The sequence below is a fragment of the Mirounga leonina genome, unplaced genomic scaffold, assembly GCF_011800145.1.
Source record: "Mirounga leonina isolate KUSES-001 unplaced genomic scaffold, KU_Mleo_1.0 Mir_127, whole genome shotgun sequence".
Classification (NCBI taxonomy): domain Eukaryota; kingdom Metazoa; phylum Chordata; class Mammalia; order Carnivora; family Phocidae; genus Mirounga; species Mirounga leonina.
In genome coordinates, this window is record NW_023270316.1 from 64,205,001 (window position 1) to 64,230,021 (window position 25,021).

The window sequence follows — 25,021 nt, forward strand, 5'->3', positions numbered from 1 at the left end:
AACTTTGGTTTTTATTTATTTTCATCCCATTGTGTAAGAGCCCTATCTCAACTAGGTAACACTGGTGTATATATTTAATGCTTTGCTTGCCTAAGCAAGGCATTATCTTAGGCCAGTTAAAATGCACGCATCTCCAGAAAGCCCTTAGGAAGAAAATTTAATTATAGTAGCAGACTGATATAGGAGATGGTTTTACATACAGAACTTTTTTTAAAGACAATCTTAAACTTGCATCATATGGATGGCTGGCTGCCTACATGTTGACTCCCCTCACATCATAATGTTATTGATAACTTACTCTTCTTTATTCCTTCTTACTTAATTGTCATTTATCATCAGTCTTGGTGAGAAAATAAGGACATAGAAAAATAGAATCAGGAGAGGGAGGCCGATTGAATGTAGAGTGGAAGACAGAGTTTTTAATAATACTTATGAGTTTGAAATGTATTGGGAGCACTTAAAAGAGCAATTTTTATGTAAACTATAGAACCAAAAGCTGTATGTGAGGCAACTCCTATAAAATGAGTAATTGGGAATTTGGGGGGACTAAATTAAATTATGTCCCCCACCAAAAGATATGTTAGGGTTCTAACCTCAAGTACCTCAGAATTTGATCATATTTGGGAAAAGAGTTATAGCAGATGAAATTAGTTAAGATGAGGTCAAATTGGAGTAGAACAGGCCCTTAATCCAATTGGACTGGTGTCCTTATAAGAACAGAGAAGAGGATGTCAGGGCACCTGGGTGGCTCAGTCAGTTAGGCGTCTGCCTTCAGCTCAGGTCATGATCCCAGTATCCTGGGATCGAGCCCTACATCAGGCTCACTGCTCAGTAGGGAGCCTGCTTCTCACTCTCCCTCTGCCACTGGCCCTGCTGTGCTCACTTGCTGCCTCCCTTTCTCTCTCTCTCTCTGTCAAATAAATAAATAAAATCTTAAAAAAAAAAAAAAAAGGACAGAGAGGATATGAGACAGACAGAGATTGGAAAGATCCAGCTGCAAGGCAAGAATTACCAGCCACTACCAGGAGGTAGGAAAAGACAAAGAAGGATTCTATCCCGAGGCTTAGAGAGAACACAGCCTTCTCAATGCCTTGATTTTGGACTTTAAACTTCCAGACTGTGAGATAATAAATTCTATTGTTTTAAGTCACCTGGTTTGTACAGTAATTTGTAATGGCAGCCCTTGGAAACTAATACAATGAGCAAATATATATTTAATAGAGCTTTAGCAAATATATTTTGATAGAGCTTTAGCAATCATATGAAGATCTAGTTTACATACAAAAGCTTTCAATATTCACAAAGATAGCAGTGCCTTGGGGTAGAAAACTCCTTAAAGTTCTCATTTGCCCTCATATCCTGTGGGTTGTAGGTTGAGTTCCTTTGGAGAATTCCTACCGACGGTTACAGGTCTATGTTTTCAGTGACTCATTTCCTCATGTATAATAGCTTATCCCTTATTTTCAGGTCATTCTTCACACATGCTTCATAATCATTCTGTACAGACTGAGATGTGCTTTAACTCAGGGAGCTATCACAAGGCTGCCCAGACCAGGATGTGGACAGGCAGCCCTGGTACTCATGGCAAGTGGAAATCCTGAAAATGAGGGAGAGGACATGATGCATCTCTCACTTTTAAGAACATAAATTAAGTTGTTTTTAAAACAGAGAGGGAGGGAAGCCCATGAGTTAATAATCGTTGTGAGAAATTGAGGACTAGGTTAGAGACAGGACGGACGGGATAGGGAGGCGGGCCAGCATGGGAGGAACTCTGCAGACAAACAAGCATGGCTGACAATGAGAGGAGAGAGGGAGAAAGAATGAAAAATGACACCAAGGAATAATTCCCTTTGAACAGACACTTTATCTGTATTCTTCTCTGCTTTCAAGAGTGATGACAAATGCTGGCAGAGGCCTGTGAAACTGTTTTCTCCTCTGGCTCTTTTATGTGCTGCTTCTGTTCCGTTCTCCCCTCTGTTGTCCTACACGCTGGAGCAGAAAGTGCTCGTCGGTCAGTTACTGTGTGGGCTCTGCTGTTTCCAAAACACAGAGCTTTCTTCTCTGCATCCTAGACTAGTTAAATTCATTCCAACCTCAATAAACAGATAATTAACAACTGAGTGTTATTTTTAGCCCAGGAAATGTGTTAGCCAAGATAGTCTGAGGAGCTGTTGTCAGGGAGGCAGAAAGGAGTTCAGTGGCAAGGAAAAGAGATTAGCAGGCATAAAGGAAATGACTTTATTCTTGACCTTGAGTCTAGAGCGAAAAACTTGTCTGTTTATAGGATCTAACACATTTGAAACAAATATAACTCTTCACTTATATCATCTGTCTGTATAAATTGGCAGTGTAGATGAGAGACTCTGTTTTGTGATATATCAACTGTTGTTTCTGGAAAGAAGGTATAAGGACACTCTATTTTGTACAATTTAATTTTCTCAGAAATATGTGCTCGATGTTATATGAAAAGAGATAGGGAAAGGAAGGGGAAAGCAGAAGTGACTATATCCTTTCATCTTATAAGGATAACTAGTATCCATTCCCATTGTGTCTCTTCTTTTTCCCTTCTGGATTCTCATTGTAATGGAAGACAGTCCTCAGGAAATGTGTCCCCAGGAGACTCTGAGGAAAAGTAGAACACCCCTTGTGAACATGCCACTCCTGGGTGCAGAAACTGCTGGTGGCTCATCAGAGACTGGGGAAACAACCCATTGAGGGCTGGCTGGGATCAGGACCAAACCTGCTTCTGTTTCCATCTACCATTCTCTCTTATTATTCACCTACATAATTCAATGGTCAAATGGTGGTTCCTTCAAAACTGCATCATTTTCTACCTCCATATCTCTACTCATTTTTAAGAAAACTTCTAGGTAGCCACCTAGAAATGACTGGCAGTTTTTCATCCATCTGCCATGATAGTTTAAAACAATCTTTCATATACACCCTGAACAGGGAGGGGTATTGATGAATAGATGTGGGATTTCTACCATCTGTGGCCCTTTGTGATTTCAGAGAACTAACAATATCTACTGACTCTACCTTCCCATGACCTAAAGTGCATTTTGTTTATTTGCCACGTTTGATAATTTAATGTATTCAACATTGGGTTTATCACCTCCCACCTTATTCCCTTTGCCTCTGCATTTTCAACTTCCCATTACTGCCCACTCATATCCCAGCTCAGTTGCCAAACCGATTTTGAATTTAGGCCCAGAAATGATGTAAGAAGTTAAATCCTGCCCCTGCCTCGCCAACACTATCAGATGGAGTTCAGTTGTCATCTTCCCTTCTGGATATGGAGACATCAGAAGTGGGGCCTTAGTAGTATGCTTTGAGCTATTCCTTGCATCCCAGTCTGCAAATGTGAATTTGACCCTTATGTCCAAGGAGAGTAATCGGGTGATGTGATGACTAGATAGGAGATTCTTTGAACTTGATAGCACCAAGGGGTTTGTTGGCCCATATAGTCTGCAGAGGAGAGGCTCTAAAGTTTAGCAATTATATATTTTTGTAGAAGACTGTCAGTGACCTTGTATGTATATGGACATATGTGTGTATACACATATCCTCACACATGTAAATATATGTGTGTGTGTATGTAATAATGGTAATACCTAGCATTTATTGAATATACAGTATCATCTAGGAACTGCTGTATTCTTCATATATTAAGTTCAATTTTAATTTTACAATAACTTTATATGATAGGTGTTTCTATTATCCCTTACAGATCAGGAAAAAAACACACTGAAAATTTAATAACTTATTAACGTCCTCACCATCAGGAAACAGCAGATCCAGGATTCAAACCCCAGTGGGCTCTTCCAAGGTTCATATCCTCTTTATCCCTACAATATCCAGATATATAATGTAAGAACACTATGATTTGCCATTTCACTTTAGAGTCATAATAAAGGCAGATGGTGATGCATAGAGTAAAGATATGTCAGAAACTAGGTATGAGAATTTTTTTCTCCTTTCCTGATCCAGGTTCTTTATCATCTACTCATGTCTCTCCTATTCATTGTGTCTCAGTGTTTCATGCTGGTGTAGGTCCTTTCAAGGCATTTCTATGGTGAATTAGTCAACTCGTATCTTCTGGCTACCAATGTACTACTGTCAGCTTTTCTACCTACACTACAGTTCGGTGACTTGATGGGCATTACTCCCTTAGTAATTTGGTGTGTATTCCTGTAATTAGATATTACACTAATCTGCACCATAGTATATGCACTAGATGTGTGACTTCTATGCGTCTGACAGCAAAGGCATCTTCACCAACTAAATTTGCCTGTTCATAACCTCAATAAGAGGACTGGCCTTAGTAAGGAAAGCAAAAAATAGAAAAATAGAAAAACTTAGAAAAACTGGAGGATTATCTTATATTACACAAAAAGTCTTCTTTGTAAGACAGTGGTTCTTATCATTTGTCCCTGGACTAGCAACATCAGCCTCACGTGGCAACTTGATAGAAATGCAGGGTTGAGGGCCTCGCTTTGAACATACTGATCCAGAAATATTGAGGTGGGGCTCAGGAATGTGGGTTTTTAACAAGCCTCTAGGCAATCCTGCTGCTTACTCGATTTTGAGAACCCTCCACTCTGTGGCTAGTTCCCCTCACCTAACTTCTCATACCACTCACGGCTGGAATTAGCTTAAAACAAAGTCCCACACACATACACACACCACACACCAAGCACCCCCACTCCTTCACACACAGACTTGCTCCTAGGATTTATAAAGTGCTCAAATGTATACTTACATTGAATTAAAACTACTCTTTCAGCACTTATCAGATACAGTGGAGCTAAATAGAATTTCATTAGACACCAAATCCTTTAAACCAATGTTTATCGAATTTTAACATTCATAGGAATCATACTGTCAGATGTCAGTCCTATTCAGCAGGTCCAAAGCGGTGCCTAAGATTTTGCATTGTTGATGAGCTTCCAGCTGATGCCACACTGAGCGCAAGGACCTAGACTCAACCATTGCCTCAATAAACATTTTCACCTGTGTCTCAAAATATGGCTGTGGTTTCCCTTTACACTCTATCACTGGTATATTCACCATTGATAATGATCTTCTAGCACAAGGGATAGCTCATCTGAACATACCCGTCTCCATCCTCAAGTATTTATCATGATATTCTCTAAATCTAAATTAAAATACATCCACCTACTACAGTGCCTGTCAAATTCTACCTATCATTTCAGACTTAACTTACAAATTCTGCTTCCTGTCTTCAGTTTTCCCAGATTACTTCACGTTGACACAATCCCTTCTATAGTCTCTCCCTCTTTTTTAACATGTCATATAATGCTCTGCATTAAGTTACACTAATCTGTACCATAGACCATGTGCTAGCTGTCTGAATTCTGTGCATCTGACAGCAAGGGCATCTTCACTGAACTAAATTTGCCTATTCATAACCTCAGTAAGAAGACTGACCTTAAGTGAGGAAAACAAAAAATAGAAAAGGAGGAAAAAATTAGAAAAACTGGTAGACTGGTCACATGATCAGTCCCCAACATATGTTGAGTTCCCAGAAGACAGACTTAACCGGTTCTTCCAGATCTTGGTCCTCTCCGCACTTATCTAGCTAATGTCCAACTCATAGATGATGCTATTGGCTTAATTAAATTAGGGGAGGACCAGGTGAAAATGATGTTTGATTAATAAAGTAGCAGCGTCTGATCAGTTATGCAGCATGGCTGGGCTCCAGGAGACCGGAACTGTTTTAATTAGGAACACAACTAGAGCTATCTCTAAGAAACAAGGAGAAGTCCAGATGGTTAAAGGGCATTGGTTAAAGGGCTATGAAGGAAATTAGGGACTGAAGTTGAAGAAAGAGTTTTTAGCTATAGACAAAATAATTCCCTAAAGCTCTTTGGCCTACAAATAATCCTTAAACCTTGCTATCAACATTACAAAATGAGCTGTTGAAAAGGATTCCTGGGCAGGGGAAATGAAACCCCAAAGGATATAGATTATTTTTTAATTGCTCAGAAATAAACAGTAAGACTCAGAGGAAATTGTGGTCCTTTTTAAGCAAAGAAACAAGATTGCCTGTATGTAAATCACTCTAATACATTCAACTCAAAACTTTCAACTTTCTTGAGACTCAACTCAATTGAGACTGACCGGTAACTATCCACGTTAGTCAAGATGCATAAAATAGCCAGGTTGGTTGTCCCCAGAATCTAGATTTTTGCTCTTATAGAGAATATGGCTGCAGTCTGAATCTTGGATATAAATTTTTAAACCTAAAAATATATTTAAAAACTGAAAAGATGAAGAAAGGACAAATACCAAGTAAATCTGATCAATAGTTATTTTAATTACTAGGGACCCATTAATTTTTTAACTCTCTTCTGTTGAGTATGTCCATATCTAGTTAATATTGAATTCCTCCCCATGTAGTAGTGAAGTTTCTTGTTTTTTTGGTTTTAGTTTTTGGGTTTTCTGTTTGTTTTTACTTTGTAGCTTTATCTTTTCTCTTCATCATTTTTTTGTTTCCTTTATGGCATGGAGTGTTTTAGTATTTTGAGTAGTTGTTTTAAAAGCATTAATACTGGATCTCACTTTATTTGTAAAAATTAGATTTCAATAATCTTTACAGTTTTTTTAATATTTCAAAACTATGACTCAATGATTCTATATATAATCATGAGATCTGGCTTTTGAAACTTTTTTTAAAGGTTATTGAAAAGAGGGACAGAAAGTTTTTCCTTTTTTTTTTTAAATGTCTTTTATAATTGCATGGCACAAATGTGAATTTGAATGTTCCTTATGTCTTAATATGAATTTTAATGTGATGACAGGAGTTGTGCTAGAATTGGCCAACAACTGTAGGGAGAAGGGAGACTGTAACTCAGTCCTGGAAGGGTAGTTCCTGTGACTCAATGTGCAGTAGAAAGATGATGCAGAGGAGGCAGGTGCAGTGGGCTCCCAGCATGTCGTGGGCAATGTGATGGCCCATCTGGAAAGGGCTTTGTTGGAATGGGCCAGTGGCAGGTGTCAGAGACAGGATAGCCCCCTCTCTGAGGCTATCTTCCAGAGGGAGTTGGGATAAAGCTGAGTGTTCCTCTAAATAATCCAAATAAACTAAGAGACGGCGGGGGGGTGGTGGAGGAGAAGAGAGAAAGAAAGACAGGAAGGAGGGGACAAAGAAGAAATGAAGTACACTGTGAAGCACAAAGGAAAGAAAAGAACCAAGAATAGAAGGGAGAAGGGACACATGAGTTAATGAAATGTTTGAATCCACGTTAGCAATTAAAGACTAAAAAAATCCTGTAATCTAGAAATTTAATTCTTCTAATCTTATTTTGGTAACTAATTGAATGTGGCACCCATTTTTTCATGGAAAATCTACTAATTAATAGCATACAATTTGGGGGGTGCTGGTATAGGCATGTAGTGAACAGGGATACTAGAAAGAGGATGTAAAACCATAGCAAGGGAATTTAGATTTATGGTGATTCTTTTTGGGTTATTATATTATTCCTTTGGGTTATAGGAATACTTTTTGGGTTATTTCAATCCTATGATTAGAACAGATTTGTAGTCAAATAATATCCACATTTGGGAAAACTTGTATATTATATACACTCATGCCTGCTCTTCTTATAGTCCTATTTCTATTCTTTACTTCTACATAAGACTCACTGTGTCTGTGTTTAGTAGAAAATCATGTACACTCTTCGTTTACTAAGCACAAATGTATACTTTCCAATAATTAAAGAAAAAGACCTTTCAAGAAAAAATTTTAGTAAAAATTAAGGCTAACCTAGTGCTTGGCAATGGCAGATGTTCTAGAAGGACTGAATAATTTGCTTCTTCTGTGTAATTTAACACAATCTATATGTATGTATTAGGCAACAGAAATATTTATCCAAGCAAACCTTAAATGCTCCTAATGAAATTATTTGTTCAGTTGTCCTGGGGTATCTCATGTTGTAATGAGATTTGGGACAAGAAGGGCAGAAGTAGTTAGTCCTAGAATTCGTGCAGGTCATGTTAAACAAAGTACATAACTTTCTTTTACATTTTCTGCATGCGTTAAATATGTTATTCATACTTAGTCCCTTACAGTGTTTCTTCAATTTGTGAGGATTAATGAGATATTACAGCAACTGTTTGTTAGATCTTGCATTTTCTGTAAGTTTAACTCCCTTTTACTAAGGCCTTTCACCTGTGCTAAATTGTATGAGGAATGTTTTATATGAAAAACTAGAAAGAAGATGATAGACTGATTTGTTTATAAAATGCTGATGGGAAGGATCGTGTATGTGTGTTGGAGTGGCAACTCTTAAAAAGAAGAGGGCTTGTTAATGACTTACAGCACTCCTTGCCATTATTCTGCAGATGTATCAGCAAGAACTCTACTTTGACTTTCAAATACCTGACTTTGACCAGAATAATAGGCAAGGATGGTGTTAAGAAAAGCTATTCTTTCGATTATAAAATTTGATTTTACTAATTACTTACAAAGTAATAAAGACAGTCCTCATCATCCCAGTCTTAAAGAAATGCAGTTTTATTTTATCTATATTTACTTAGCCCACTATTATAAATTTGATTTGATTTATTACATATTTCTTTGCCCACCATGTCCTTTGATGAGCAGAGTATCCAAGACAAGGTGATGAGAAACAGTTGCATGAGAAATCATTTCATGTCCAGCCCATATGTTTGCACAGCTCAACTATTGAATTGCTCTTTTAGTCAATCATCTTGTCTCTCTTTTCACTCTCAAACAGCTTTTAGTTTGCGATAATCAAGGCTCTTTATGTGAACTCCAGGATTTTTTGCTTGCTTACCATCAGAAAAGAGTAAGGGCAAAGTCTTGTCTAAAGGAGATCCACACAGGCTAAGGCTGAAAAAGAAATATGATGCCAATAGAACTTTCCCAAGTCCCTTACAAGAAACTAAAGCTTCTACTGCAGTCAAACTGCCCATAGGGCATCCCTTAAACACTTCTTGCTGGCATATGTTCTCTCTCTCCCACCATACCTTACCTTAACTGCCTTTCCCTCTCTTCTCTGCTTATACAAATCTGCCCCTTCAGAGCCCACATCTACTCGGAAGTGTTCTTGGACAATTCCGTCTGGAAGAAATAACTCCCTCTGAATTTATATAATGCCTAGCTGTCAGTCCCAGTGAGAAAGGTAGTGTGCAGAAAAAAAAAAAAAAATCCTGGACCAGTTAGTCTAATATTTTATCATTTACTAGATATGTAACCTTGAGTAAATTGACTAACTTCTTGTAACACCCTCAATCCTCATCCTTAAAAGAGAGTAAGTTCTATACCATATCTCCAACATGTTGTCAGGATAAAATGATGTTATGTTTGTGAAATGTTTGGTATATGGTAATTGATTATACTTAGGCAAAGTATCTGTTTTTTTTTTTTAAGATTTTATTTATTTATTTGACAGAGAGAGAGATAGCTAGAGCAGGAACACAAGCAGGGAGAGTGGGAGAGGGAGAGGCAGGCTTCCTGCCGAGCAGGGAGCCCGATGTGGGACTCGATCCCAGGACCCCAGGATCATGACCTGAGCCGAAGTTCAGACGCTTAACGACTGAGCCACCCAGGCGCCCAGCAAAGTATCTGTTCTATTTCCACCAAATTCAGCTATGATGATCAAAATTCTGGTAATACTAATTTGCTTTCATGTATGTTTTTCTTATTGCCTCAACCTAATTGAAAGTATATTTACTTTTTCTAATGATGAAAGTAGTAGGTGTTTATCAGAAAATGTTAAAAGTACACCCAAATATAAAATGAAAATCTAGTATAATGCCATTACTAGAAAATAACCAGTAATCTGAGAAAAAAAACACTATTAACATCTTTTCTTATGCCATATATATATCACAGTTCTTGTATATGTATGTATATGTTTGTGCCTTTGTACATAACTTTGCTCACTTATCAATGTGTCCTATGAATATTCGTGTTCTCCAGCTGTATTTTTACTTACTCAATGTACTTGAGTAAGTAAAATTTCTGTCACATCTGGCTAAGCACATAGCACTATGCCTTGGGTAGAAAATGTTAAATAAATGATTTAAAGGACTTTATTATTAACTATAAAATTATTATTTTTTATAGGTTTTATTCTTTTAAGTAATCTTTACCCCCAATGTGGGGCTCAAGTTCACAACCCTAAGATCAAGAGTCACACACTCTACCAACTGAGCCAATCAGGCACCCAGTATAAAATTATCTAAAACAGGACTTCCACTTTTAAAGATAAATTTGTGGTCTTTTTTTTTTTTTTTAAGATTTTGTTTATTTATTTGAGACAGAGAGAATGAGAGAGAGAGAGAGCACATGAGGGTGGGGAGGGTCAGAAGGAGAAGCAGACTCCCTGCCGAGCAGGGAGCCCGATGCGGGACTCGATCCAGGGCCTCCAGGATCATGACCTGAGCCAAAGGCAGGCGCTTAACCAACTGAGCCACCCAGGCGCCCCAAAGATAAATTTGTGGTCTTACTGATGAACTGAAGCCACTGCACGTGACACTGACTCTTCCTTTTCCTTTCCTTTCTGTTTAGTTTGTTGCTCAGCCCAATTGTCAACAACTGCTTGCATCTCGCTGGTACGATGAGTTCCCAGGCTGGAGGAGACGGCACTGGGCAGTGAAGATGGTGACGTGTTTCATCATAGGACTTCTTTTTCCTGTCTTCTCTGTGTGCTACCTTATAGCTCCTAAAAGCCCACTGGGACTGTTCATCAGAAAGCCATTTATCAAGTTCATCTGCCATACAGCGTCCTATTTGACTTTTTTGTTCCTGCTGCTGCTTGCCTCTCAGCACATCGACAGGTCAGACTTGAACAGGCAAGGTCCACCACCAACCATCGTCGAGTGGATGATTTTACCGTGGGTCCTGGGTAAATGTGTTACTATAGAAAATATAATAAAAACGTGTTGCTGCCATGGAATTTCGTTGCCCAGAAAAGAATAGCCATTAAAGTTTTGGACGTAGGCATACTTAAAACCGGTCCTGACCATTGTAGCTCCAAAGCCTAATCCCCAAAGCTAAATGAATGCCTTGCAAGTTTTGGGGGACTTGCCCCCAGATGCAGCCTATGAAATGTAACCATAGGTTTTAGGATTTGTGATTTCAATGACTTCACATCCCATGAATGATTTTCTGGGTTTTTTGTTTGTGTGCTTGTCTTTTAAAGACTTTCAACATTTCTCATTGGCTATATATCACTGATCATTCTAATTTTCTTAATAGATACACCTTCTAAAAGACAAATATAAATCACTCTGCAGAACTAGTGATTCTATACATAAAGTAACTATAACCATTCTTTAAAATCAATCCATTAAGTTTATCTTCGAAATTATATATTCAATCAAAATAATAGGATATTAAACACTATGACATCCTCCAATGTCTCTGTTCTTTCCATAGAAAGAAAAATATTTTGGGATCTGCAACAAATCTTGGTAAGGTAGAAAACCTTAAAGTAGCTGGTAAAAGCTTTGTTTTCCTCTCTTCTTGTTATTGTAGCCATAGTTAAAATTTACATTTTAATTATTCTTTCCTCTATCTTACTGTGGTTTGCTGAGAAATCACATTTTCCAATTTAGCCCATCATTTTAAACCTCTCTGGTATCATATCCATCTCATCATTTAGTAATTAGAAAATATGTGAAAATTTCATGATTCACAGTCTCAGATCAGTTTGGCCTAACTGTCAAAACTACTGGAGAGACTATAAAATGTGGAAAAAGCAGGGGAAAAAAAGGACTATATCTCAATCTGACATAGATATACTCTTTGATTTTAGAGATTATAAATGCTCTAAGTACTGACAATTAAAAAAAGTTCATAGCAATGAGATTTGATATGTTTTACAAATGTACTGGAAAAAAACACCTTCTTAAGCAACCTTTAAAATAGAGTACATTCTCATTAATCTGATATGAATAAAGTGTGATTTTGCTTAAATTAGAAGAAAGGTTTAGATAACCTGTGTTCTTTTTGCATAAAATAATTATGACATTGCAGTTGATATTCAGTATAAGACGACCCTGCCTATTCCCTTTTAAATTAAATATCTCACATTAGGAATATGTTCTTTATGGAGTTTTCTCCATAGAAAATTCATTGGAAACAATTATCAAAGAAGCGTTTAGAGGGTTAAATTTCCCATATGGGTAACTTATATGGAATGTCTAAAAATTCTGATACTCCAAATGAAATACAGAATATTCAATTTTGAACAATGCTACAGACACAGTGAAGCATAAGCAGATATAGTATTTCTAGACTTTTCCTTTATGCAATTAATGAAAATATGTAGAGTAAGTACAGTGTGGGGCAATAGTGATACAAAAGTAAAAAAAAAAAAGAAGAAGAAAAAATTACTTGCCCTTATGAAGCTTCAATTTTACTAGAGGACTAGATAGATAATAAACAATGAGATATGTTGCTTAATGTCAGAAAATGGTAAATAACATTAAAAAAATAGAAGCTTTAAACCTTTAGTAACTTGTACAATTAAGACTCATTGGCTGCCTCCTACTTGCAAAACTTGTAACAGAATTTTCCATGAAAGTTGGCTAGAAATTATATCCAGACCACAGCTGAATGCTTAAATAAGGTACACATTTAATTGTGATAATTAAAATTCCAGCCTAGAGTAATATCTTCTAAAGGCAACATTTCCTTAAAATATCCTGACTTCAAGGAGTTAATTTATCTGGGAATTTTTAGGATAAAAAGAGATTTTCTAGAATAAAAAATATATATGAATGATCCTCTTGCTTGGAGAATTTTCTATATCAAATATATCTGTCCAAACAATATATTATTCATCAAAGCTGATGAATTCTAAGAGCCTCCCATCTGACACTGAGTTCTAAGTGTTTTACTAGATCCATAACTATAAGGGGGTACCTGCTACGTTATTAGGCTCTTGTAGAAAACTCACTGTATTTGAATACATGCTCAGGTTCTATCACTGAGAGACTATTAAATTATGGGTGGTCACAACCTCTCAGGACTTTTTAATATTTTCCTCAATAAAATTAAAGATTTAGAGTCCCACTGAATCCTAGTGTCCTGTACTGGGGAGCAATCATTACTAGGGTAGAGAAAATTGGTCTTTTTTTGACAGGGGATGGGAAGTGAGGAGAAGGCTAAGGACAACAGGGTAGGGATGCTATAGCCTTTTACCAAAGTTGTGATATAGAGGAAAAGGCCAGGTCTGATTCGATAACTCTATTAATGAGCCTTCCATCTTGTCTCATTTAATACTGTGGTCTGACCAAGGAGGTGGTCAAACATTTCACAGTCCCTCTGTTGTGAGGTTCTAGATTTGGAATAACAAGACTGAAAGACTTAGAGAGAAAAGAGTGGCATACAAAGGTGTTCCTCATCCTGTCAATTTTTCCAGTGATAGACTGAAGCTCTATGCAGGGGTTTTTCGCATGTCTTCTTGAACTGACTTAGATTTTCAACCCATGTCACGCTGTGAGCTACTTATTGCGTAAAGAAATGCTTTTTCATTCCTACTAAATTTACTCGCCTTCCATTTTCAGGGGATGTTTCCCAGACCTCTGATAACCTAACTTATGAGAAATGATTACTTTTATACCTCCCATTTTTTTATCCTGACAAAAAGACTTTTGATTTATTCATTTTATATATTCCTAATATAAATTTTAACTTTTCCTGAGTAGAAAAGTTTTTCTAACTGTAAAGCTTAATCTCTCAACTTGATCCCTATATCTCCTTAAGAAGTAGTATGGTTTTGCTTTGGAATTTCTGTTCTTTCAGAAACTTTGTGTTTCAACAATACGAACTTACGTGGTGTGACAGATCCAGATATCTTGTGATTTAGTACAGTGGCAGAATAATGTTTCCCTGTTATTTTCAATATCTTTCCTGTGGAAGTTCAACATCCTGTTGACTATTTAAATTGAAGTCTATTGAGTTTTGTATCTTTAGAAAACAGTCTGCAGTGACCCTTGTATTCTTCCACTGTGGTATCATAGATACACTGTAACTCATCTCTTGCAAAACTTTTTGAATGATTTTTCCTTCAGACTTTCTTGTATTGAAGGTTATTGACCCTTCTTTCTCCCATCAAACAACTTCAAGAGATCTTATAGATGTCTGCTGTCAAGATAAACTTTAGCATATAAGCAAAGAAATCTAAAAGCCTCCTGCAGGGGTCAAATTTAGGATTTAGTCATCTTGAGATACAGTCCTAACCAAAAGAGAAAACTAATCACAGATAATTCAGTTAGAACTATCTTGAAAGGTAGATTCTTGGCAGATAGACACCAATATACTTCTCAGACTGTCAAATTACCCATTTAAACTAGAGTAAAAAGTAAAACAAAAGTTCTATCAAGCAAGCATATGAGCCTGATGACAGAGCTATACGTTGCAAGTGTCTGAGAAAAAGTGTCATTGGAAAGACTGGACAATGGATTAAAAGGAGCCTGGAGCCTGATCAGAGACCTGGTTATTTCTATGCTCTGCTGTGCCATGACCCTGAGGCTCTTAATTTATTCAGGGTTTGATTTTTAACATAGAATACCAGGGATATGAAATGAATATTCATGTCAGAAGTTCCCTTTTACATAGAATTTATATGCAAACTAAATATAGGATGTTATATTTATAATGTATAATGAGAATTTATCTAAATTATAGCAGCAGTTCTATCTCAAATAGATGTCATTTGTTTTCTGAAGCTAATAGGGAGTAAAATAGGAGGAAAAAAACTTTCGAATGCTAATTTTTAAGGCCTTCCCCAAAGCCAGTTTTGATTTTTCTACAAAATCCATTGTAATTCAACTGTAACAGTCAAATCTGTGTCATAGCTTATTCCCTGCAAAAAAAGTGTGCATATATGTATATGCGTGTGAAATATCAAGAGGTAGACTTATGTTATCAGTTTAGCAAAGAGAAAGCATGAAATTGACATCACTTTACAAAGAAGTAGAATATTAATGAAGGCTATCACGTTAATAAAGCAGGAAATACTTTGTTCTCAATGAGAAGGAAAAATGACTGATGGCTTGACTTGATATATTGTGTGTGCCTAAGAATATGCCATAATTATATAGTATATAAATCTATGCACGCTGAGCGTGATAAGGAGAAGGGTGAACTGAGGAAAAGATGTATCATAGGAAGAAATCTGAGCTCTGTTAAAAATAGCTTCTAGTGAATTCCTAGGCATAAACTAAGAATTGCTCATAATATCCGGATTATACATCTTGCCCATAACACGTACTTATTTGACAATTTTTCTCTAACAAAATCAGCCTTTCATTTCCATGATTTATTTTATATTTTTATCTTTTAAAGGGTTGATATTAACAAATCTGAACATTTCAATAAGGCCTGCCAAATTGCAAATGGAAAAAGAAAACTTGTGATCACATTCTCCTCTAGCTAAAGACTCATAGAGGCAAGCAATTCTATATATGTATATTCTTCCTTTTGACATCTTTTCTACATCTTTTTTTTAAATTTTTTATTGTTATGTTAATCCCCATACATTACATCACCAGTTCTAGATGTAGTGTTCCATGATTCATTGTTTGTGCATAACACCCAGTGCTCCATGCAGAACGTGCCCTCCCCAATACCCATCACCAGGCTAACCCATCCTCCCACCCCCCTCCCCTGGTTGCTGGAGTGGGGGGTGGGGTGGGAGGGATGGGGTGACTGGGTGATAGACACTGAGGAGGGTATGTGCTCTGGTAAGCGCTGTGAATTGTGCAAGACTGTTGAATCTCAGATCTGTACCTCTGAAACAAATAATGCAATATGTTAAGAAAAAAAAAAAAAGAAGGTACATCTTTTGACTAATAGGCTCAGGTACTCATTCTCTCAGCCTCCCTCCTGAATTACCCATCTTCTCAGATAGCCCCCCAAAGGTATTCTTGCAATTATAAGAAATAAGTCCCTGGTTTCTCCCCACTCTCTCCCTTGGCAAGATACTCTAACCACCTCAGCAAATGGGCTGCAGACACACATAGACACCCAAATACAGCTGCAGAAGATCCACTTATTAATTTAAAGAGACATTTTAATTTTCAAGAAAACCAGATAATCATTGTAGTATGACATATAATCATCATTTTCCTTTTTATCTGGGGGGAAAAAAGTTTAAGGTCACCTCTACTAAGACTTATCAAAATTTATCAAGACTAACACAGTAAGATTTCAAACAATGAAATATTTATGTAGATTTAAATTGTTGGGCACATCCTATTGCTGGCCAAATGACTTCTTTATCAGAGAGAAGGTTAAGTATTTTAGGTCATGACCAATACATATCTGGTACCCCGAAAGTGAAATCAGCACGCTTTGAGAGAGTATTTGGCAACATGATTCAAATGGTTCAAGGGATGGGGGCAAAAGATAGGGAAAGAAGAGTAGATATTAAATGAGGGAGGGTCAGCTTAAGAGACGGAGGGTCACTGAAGTGGTTTTCGTGAGTTCAGAATAGCAATAGCAGTAGTAGTAACAGCGGTAATAATAGTAGAAACTAAGAAGTTAGGCACCCTGATAAATGATTGAATGTGTGTTCTCATCTAAACTTCATAGTAACTGCACTTAATTGAATCATAATAAATGTTGTTTGTATCTCATTTCATTGAGAGGGAATAGGCTTAGAGAAGTTAGATCACTTGTCCAGGATCAGGAGCTAACAAATGCTAGCCACTTGATTCATACTTCATTGTGTAATTCCAGAGCTAAAACCTTTATCCTCCACAAATACTGCCCCCCAAATTTGAGTAGGATTCTTAATTTCCACATATGAGTGAAATCATAAGGTATTTGTCTTTCTCTAACTTTTCTGCTTAGCATTATACTCTCTAGATCCACTATGTTGTTGCAAATGGTAAGATTTCATTTTTTATGGCTGAGTAATATTCCATCACACACACACATGCACACGCACACACAGAGCACATCTTCTTTATCCATTCATCTATCAATGGATGCTTGGGCTGCTTCTATAATATGGCTACTGTAAATAGTAGTGCCATAACGTAACGGTGCATGTGTCCTTTCAAATTACTCTTTTCATATTCTTTAAGCAAATGCCCAGTAGAGGAATTACTGGATAATGTGGTAATTCTATATTTAATTTTTTGAGGAACCTCCATACTGTTTTTCACAGTGGCTGCATCAGTTCACATTCCCACCAACAGTGCACAAAGGTTCCTTTTTCTCCACATTTTTGCCAACACCTGTTGTTTCTTGTGTTTTTGATTTTAGCCATTCTGACAAGTGTGAGGTGATATCTCATTGTGGTTTTGACTTGCATTTCCCTGATGATGAGTGATATTGAGCATCTTTTCATGTGTCTGTTGGCCATCTGGACGTCTTCTTCGGAGAAATGACTGTTCATGTCTTATGCCCATTTTTAAACTGGATTATTTTTTGGGGGGAGTGTTGAGATGTATAAGTTCTTCATATATTTTGGATATTATCCCTTTATCAGATATGTCACTTGCATATATCTTCTTCCATTCAGTAGGTTGTCTTTAGTTTTGTTGACTGTTTCCTCTGCTGTGCAGAAGCTTTTTATTTTGATGTAGTTCCAATAGTTGATTTTTGCTTTTGTTTCCTTTGCCATCTAAAAAGATGTTATGTCTGATGTCAGAGAAATTAATGCCTATGCTCTCTTCTAGGATTTTTATGGTTTTAGGTCTCACATTTAAGTCCTTAATCCATACTAAGTTTATTTTTGTGTATGGGTAAGAAAGTTGTCCGGTTTCATTCTTTTACATATCTTACTGTCCCTTTAAGTCAGTGTTTCTTGAAGTGTGGGCAGCTGACTAAAATCATCATTATTGTGAATTTCTACAAAAAATGTAGATTTTGAATTCTCCCTTTGGTTGATTAGTTCAGATATTCCAGAGGTCTTTAAACAATTGAGAAACAATTCTGGAAGCAAAATTTCATGCAAAGTATGTATTCATGTAAAAGCTTTATTAAAGAGTCTCAACTCATTAGAATCTAAACATGAAATGGTTTTACTTCTTCTGATCACTCTCCCCATGCACCCTCTACCAGATATCATTTTCCTGTACCTTGATGATATGTCTAGTAGATACAAGTTCCTGAAACTTTAAGTTATTAAAAAGTAGTCCCAGGAGCACCTAGAGCCTCAGTTGGTTAAGTGTCTGCTTTCGGCTCAAGTCATGATCCCAGGGTCCTGGGATCGAGCCCTGTGTTGGGCTCCTTGCTCAGCAGGGAGTCTGCTTCTCCCTCTCCCTCTGCCTCTCCCCCTCCTTGTGCTAGTGCTCTCTCTCTCACTCTCTCTCTCTGTCAAATAAATAAATAAAATCTTAAAAAAAAAAAAGGGTAGTCCCAGTTCAGTTTAAAACTTGAGTCTTATCATCGGTTTAAAGCTTTCCTCTTCCTGACAAAGGCCTGGCCCATAGCTCAGAGAACCTAGAATTGTCCATCATTTGCTCATCCTTCAACTCCAACTCTGGAATGAAAAGAGGGACACAAACTGTTCATGTTCTCTTTGGTGGCTGTAGGGAAGAGGGATGACAAGAAAAGTTACAAGTCTTCATGACTTCACTGGAACCCCAGTCACTGCTCTTTCCTGTTGGTTGTGCATCCCAGGCTAATACTGTGTAGCCAGTATGACGGGGCATGACTCATGACTCTCCTGATGAGTGCATGAGTGTTCTCTACAGGGTCTTGTGTACCTCCACACTGCATAGTTCTCTGGAAGCACAATACAGCTCTGCCTGACATCTTCCAGTCCCTCAACTCTTGTAACCAGTAGTTGGCTCCTTTTGGGGTCCTGTGACCCTGGCAAGGACAGAAGGGCATGACTGCTAAAGCTTGGCTTCTTCCTGTGATAAGCACTCACTCCCCGAGAGCATCACAAAACCTTGCCTCATGTCATGGCAGGAGGTCAGGCTGCGGCTAGCTACCTTATGGCCAGAACACACTATCTGTTGTCCCTGACGAGCTAGACCCAGGGAGAGAGGAGTGAGCCGATTGCCTGAGCAGACACTCCAGCAGGGATTGAGATGCCAGTTTTTCCTGGTAGAATTCCCCCAAATTTATGAGGGATTTTTCTGAGTCTTCCTCACTTGATTTAGGAAGGTGGTAGTGCTGATGAGCCATCACCTTCGTCTATCCATCTGGTATCCCAATTAGCACAAAAACTGTATGACCTTGACCTCATGGCTCTCTTGCCACTTACTCCAAGTCATTATAGACTATGGGGTTGGAGAGCCAGGAGGTTGGTAACAGATATGGTCCTAATGCCTCTTTATAAGCTCTAGAGGGCAGGTAAGCTGTCTTCAGAAAGTAGATAGTGGGCGCTCTTTATCTCTGTTTGGGTTTTAAGTATAACACTGAGAGGATAGAAGCTGCCCCTTAACTTGGCACGTTTTTGGGGTCCAGCAGAATGTGAGTCTCTACCGAGTAAAATAACTACATTTAGATTTTTCTAAGCAAAAGCAAAATTTTCACCAGAGACCACTTTTTTGTTCCCTGATTTGGGGAGAAAAAAAATAAATAAAAGAAACACCTACAGCAGGGAGGAATTCTTTTTGTTCTTTTTATCTCCGTTGATTTGGTGCCATGGCATAGAACTCAGTGTTCTTTGAAGAGACTTCCAAGGTCAGAGCCCTCAACTAGCTCTTGGGCTGCCATAACAAGCCCTTGGAGGTTGCCCTAGGTGAAAAGGTGACTCACTCTTTGTTTGGAGTTATTTATCCTTTGTGTAAATACCGACAGCGAGAAAGAACAAGACAAGAGGTCTGTTCACAGAATTACACACTTCTCATCTGAAACTGGGGCTGTTAAATGTGGCATCTGAGGTCTGCCTACCTCATCTTAACCTCACAGCCTTCTTCACACGATAGGATATAATCGGACACTCAAGTAGCCCTGACGAAAATTGTTATGGGAAAGGTAGGGGAAAAAAATGCTAAAGACTTCCAGGCATCCACAAATATCTTTCAAAGGAAGTTCTCTGACTCATTTGCACTATGATCATTCCTTTGCTGGTCCCCACAGTCTTGACATCCATGCTTGTAATTAGACCTCCACTGTGACTCTGAGAAATCATGTCATGTTTATAAACAGCAGAGAGCAATTTTGAAATGTTCCCATTGTGGGAACAGGACAAACATTTTGTGACAGAGGCTCCCTGACACTTTGTTCTCTTCAGACTACTTACCAGGAATAGTTGATCTGGATGCATATTTCAGCCCGTTAATAGCACCCTCTAGCTTTTCTAAAGGCTTGTTTCTTCAAAAATTTCAGTGAATGTTGCCAGAGCAGAGGAAGCTTGGTATTTCACTAACGTGCTCATAAGAAATAGAAATCAATAGCTACCAAACACGTATGCGGTGACTAGAGCTCTAGCAAGTGCTACTCCATTCTGGTGTTCTAAAACAACAAGACCCCAAACCCCACTAGCCAACAAATACTGACTGACCGTCTTATTTACAGCTCAGGTTAAAAAATGATGGTGTGAACACTCAGTTTCATCAGATCTCTGTTTTTCCCACACAGCTGTGACTTACAAAGGTCAGAAGTGAAAGAATTTTTTTTGTGTGATCCGGAAAGTCAGATTTAATGCCTACTCTTTGAACTCCAAAGGAACTGTAATATCTCTGAATTGTGTTTGCTGTTCCCCTTCTTAGAAAACCTTAGAGGTCATCTAGCCCAAGCCTCCAATGAAAGTACCATCTTCTTGAACCCATCTAATAGGAACAGAGTCTGCTCAGATATTAAAGAGCTCCAGGTTAAAATGTTGCTTTGTACTAAGCTCCTAACTAGTTCTTTATAACTGTTTTCCCATAGCTTCTTTATTCCCTTACATAATTATCCATAAAATATTTGAAGTTACCTATTTTGGTAGCTATTAATAATCACATTTGGCTTTCCAGTTTCATAGAAGCTAGGAGAGAGCTAACAATTTATCAATAAAGGGAAATAAGATATAAACACTCTGGTTAGTTAGCAGGTATTTAAAATATGTTTCATTTTATAATACATACAAATTTGAAAACAATAGAATCACGAATTCATAGAATTGGAATGCCCTTTAGAGATCAGATGGAACAGGTTTGCACCTACTTCTAGAATTTCTCAGGAGCCTGAGTGATGGAAGACATTCCAGGCTTTGGATTGGAGTCTTGATCCCACAGGGTGATCCATTTCAGTTTTGGAACAACTCTGATTGCCAGAGAATTCTCCCTTACATTGGGCAAGAAGGTTTCTCTCTATAATTTTCATATCAAAGATCCAATTTGTGCTTTTGGGGGCAGGCCAAAGCAAGTCTGTGTCCTCTGATACAAAACAGTTTTTAGTCTTTCATGGAAGCTATTGTAATGACTGATTCTAGTAAAATTTGATAATCCAGACAGGAAGAAGTAATGTCTGGCTATTCATACCATTGCAGTAGATGGTAAGATTTGTATGATTGTTGATTCTATATGTAGGTTTCCGTGTATAATCCAAACCTCTCTTCTTTTGAAATGAGGTAATGAGCACTAGAACACTCTTGTCTAAGATTACAAAGCTGATTACCAGTTGAGCTGAGCCTAGCACCCCACTCACCTGATATAGTCAAATTCTTATCTCTGGTGAAAATTCACTTGAAATGCATTTGTTCAATTAATGATTGCAGTGCACACATCTTCTCATCTCTGGGAAATGGCAAAGTTTCAAATGAAACAAAACAAATAAGCCACACTGTGAAATCTCAGAAATAAGAAAACGTTGCCTAAGAGCACTGCCTAAGGAGCTTGAGTTCTGGTTTCTTTCTCAGCTGGTAGTGCAGCAGTAAGCTGCCTCTTTTGGCCTTAGTTTTTCTTATGTAGGTTGTGGTTGTGTGTTGGCTTCTGAGACTGTCCCCAGGCTCAGTAGGAAAAAGCACCATAGAATGGAGGGAGGAAATGGGTTCAAGTGTACCTGTTCTTCACTGGATAATATAAATTGTAAGTTTCCCACAAGGTCTAAAATCAGACCATCATATCCTACTCAGGTCTGTTATATTCCTTTCTTCAATATGGAGGCAGTGATCATTATCTTCGCCCCAGTTAAGTCCCTATGTTATCTGAGCTCCCAAGAGAGATTTCTTTCTGAAAGAACCCTCAGAGGAGAAGCTAGAATAGAAACACCAAATCCAGAATAAAGCAGGGTCTACAGCAGACTTTAAAATGCACACATAGTTAAGAGTCTGAAGTTAGAACAGACTCTTAACTATAGAGAACACACTGATTGTTACCAGAGAGGAGGTGGGTGGGGGATGGATGAAATAGGTGACGGGGATTAAGGAGGGCACTTGACGTGATGGGCAGTGGGTGATGAATGGAAGTGTTGAATCACTATATTGTACACCTGAAATTAATATCACACTGCATGTTAACTAACTGGAATTTATATAAAACCTTTTAAAAGTGCACATTAAAATTAGTTCAACCGAAATCAGTCCTTACCTAGGTTATTCATTTAAATCTAACTTAAAATTAAAAAAAATTTTTTTAAATAATAATAAATAACCATTTCTAGCCTTCATTAAATGATGATAGACTATTAAAGTCTAATTCACCTTTATTTCTTCCCAAAGTTTTATTATGAGAATTTTCAAACATACCTATCAACAATATATCACAGTTGATATTTTATTATATTTATTATATTTATGATATATTAGATATTTATTATATTTCTTTATTTTTAATCTATCCCTATCTCCACTTGTCAACATCAATCTCTCATCATTTTTGCTGCCTTCAAGTTGTAGCATTACTTTTTTTTTTTTTTTTCAGGGCACAGAGATATAAAACATTGACAAACACACACAATCATGTACTACCACCACAATCAAGATACTAGACAAGGGCTGGCAAACTATGGCCCAGCAGGAAAATATGACCCTTGGACAGTTTTGTTTTTTTTTTTAAGATTTATGTTATTTATTTGAAAGAGAGAGAGCGCATACACAAAAACAAGGGGAGGGGCAGAGGGAGAGAAATCCCAAGCAGACTCCCCGCTGAGCCTGAGCCCCATGCAGGCTGGATCCCAGGACTCTGACTGAGATCCCGACCTGAACCGAAATCAAGAGTTGGATGCCTAACCAACAGACTGTGCCACCCAGGCGCCCGTTGACAGTTTTTATAAATAGTTTTATTGTAACACGGCCACACCCATTCATTTACTGCAAAGCCTAACTTACATACTCTCTGGCCCTCTGCAAAATAAACATGATGGTTGTTGTATATTTTTATAGATGTCCCTTATCAAATCAAGAAATTACCCTTCTATTCATACTTTGCCAGTTTTTATTATGCATGGATGTTGAATTTTCTCAAATGCATTTATGGCATCTTTTGAGATCTTTTTTCCCCAGTAGACTGTGGATAGCATAAATCACATTGATTGGTTCTTAAATGTTGAAACAGTCTTGATTCCTGGGAAAAACAGTTATTATCAATTTTATATATTGCTCTATTTAATTTACTAATTAATATTTGTTGAGGATTTTTGTGCATATTTATAAAAGTTATTAGTGCGTAGTTTTCTTTGATTGTATTATTTTTGTCGGACTTTTTTTTATCAGAATAACACTTGCTTGCCTCTTGGATGTTTTTTCGTCTTGTATTAAGTGTTTGTTGCTTGTGTTTTTAGCACTAGTATTATTTTTTCCTTAAATGTTTGGTAAAATTCACCATAAAGCAACTGGACCTGAATTTTTCTTTGGTGGAAGGTTTTTAACTATGAATTCATAATACTTTAATAAGTATAGGACAATTCAGGTTACTCTTTTTACCCTTGAGTTGAGATTAGAAGTTAGTGTCTTTCAGGGAAAGTGTTCAATTCATTTAAGTTGTGAAAGTTATGGGTATCAAGTTGTTCATTTTATTCACTTGTTTTCCTTATAATGTCATAAGATCTGTATTGATGCCCCTTCTTCCATTTCTGATATTGATCATTTGTATCTTCCCTCTTTTTTTCTTGACCATTCCGGCTAGAGTTTTATCCGTTGTACTGATCATTTCAGAGAACTAGATTCTGTTTTTGTGGATTTTTCTCAAGGTTTATGTTTTAAAATTTATTGCCTTCTGCTCTTACTTCTTTTACTTTCTTCTGCTTGTTTTGGGCTTAACATGTTTGCTTTTCTTTTCATAGTGTCATAGTTGAAGCTAAGATCACTGAGACTTTTATTCTTTTCTAATAAAGTCTTTAAACCTATAGATTCCACTCTAAGTGCTATGTTAGCTGCAACATGGATTTTATTTTTTTGGATCTATTTTCATTTTCAGTTTCAAAATATTTTCTAATTATTCTGCAAATTCCTCTTTGACCAAGGGTTATTTGAAGTATGTTGTTTAATTGCAAAATATTTGGGGATTTTCCAAATACATTTTGTTATTGATTTTTTGTTTATTATGTTGTCATAGAACACATTTTGTATGATTTCCATTTGTATAAACATGTTAAGATTTGTTTTATAGCCCATGATATAGTCTTTCTTGGTGAATACTACATATGCACGCACTTGAAAAAAGTGTATTCTGCCATTGTCAGGTTGTTGATGGTGTTGTTCAGAATTCCTATATTCCTACCAAACTTCTGCCTACGGGTTCTACAGAGAGGAATACTAAGGTCTCCATCTAACTATATTTATACCTTTCTCTCTTTGTTGTTTCGATTTTAATTATGGCATGTTGCATTACAAGGTTATGTTGTTAGCTGCATTCATATTTAGGATTGTTCTGCCTTCTCAGTGAGTTGGCCTTTTCATCCTTATGTTAGTCATATCCCTTTACCTACCTGGTAACATTCTTTCTTTTGAAATATATCTAGTTATATTAATACAGCCAATCCACCTTCCTTTTTTTTTTTTTAGCTTTCTTTTGATTAGTATTTCATAGTGTCTTTATTATTCTTTTATTTTTAACCTGTTGATGAATTGTAATATAGTTGTGTTTTGCATTTTTATATACGACCATCTCTGTCTTTAAATTGGTGTGT

At 37.2% G+C, this 25,021-nt stretch overlaps 1 protein-coding gene across 1 annotated transcript in view; it reads left to right on the top strand.

Annotated features, from left to right (window-relative positions):
• TRPC4 (transient receptor potential cation channel subfamily C member 4) overlaps positions 1-25,021 on the top strand; it is a 187,651-nt gene that overhangs the window by 122,906 nt on the left and 39,724 nt on the right. Inside the window, exon 4 of the mRNA XM_035003505.1 lies at positions 10,562-10,898. Within this exon, the coding sequence (XP_034859396.1) occupies positions 10,562-10,898 (337 nt within the window). The remainder of the gene's footprint in view (positions 1-10,561; positions 10,899-25,021) is intronic.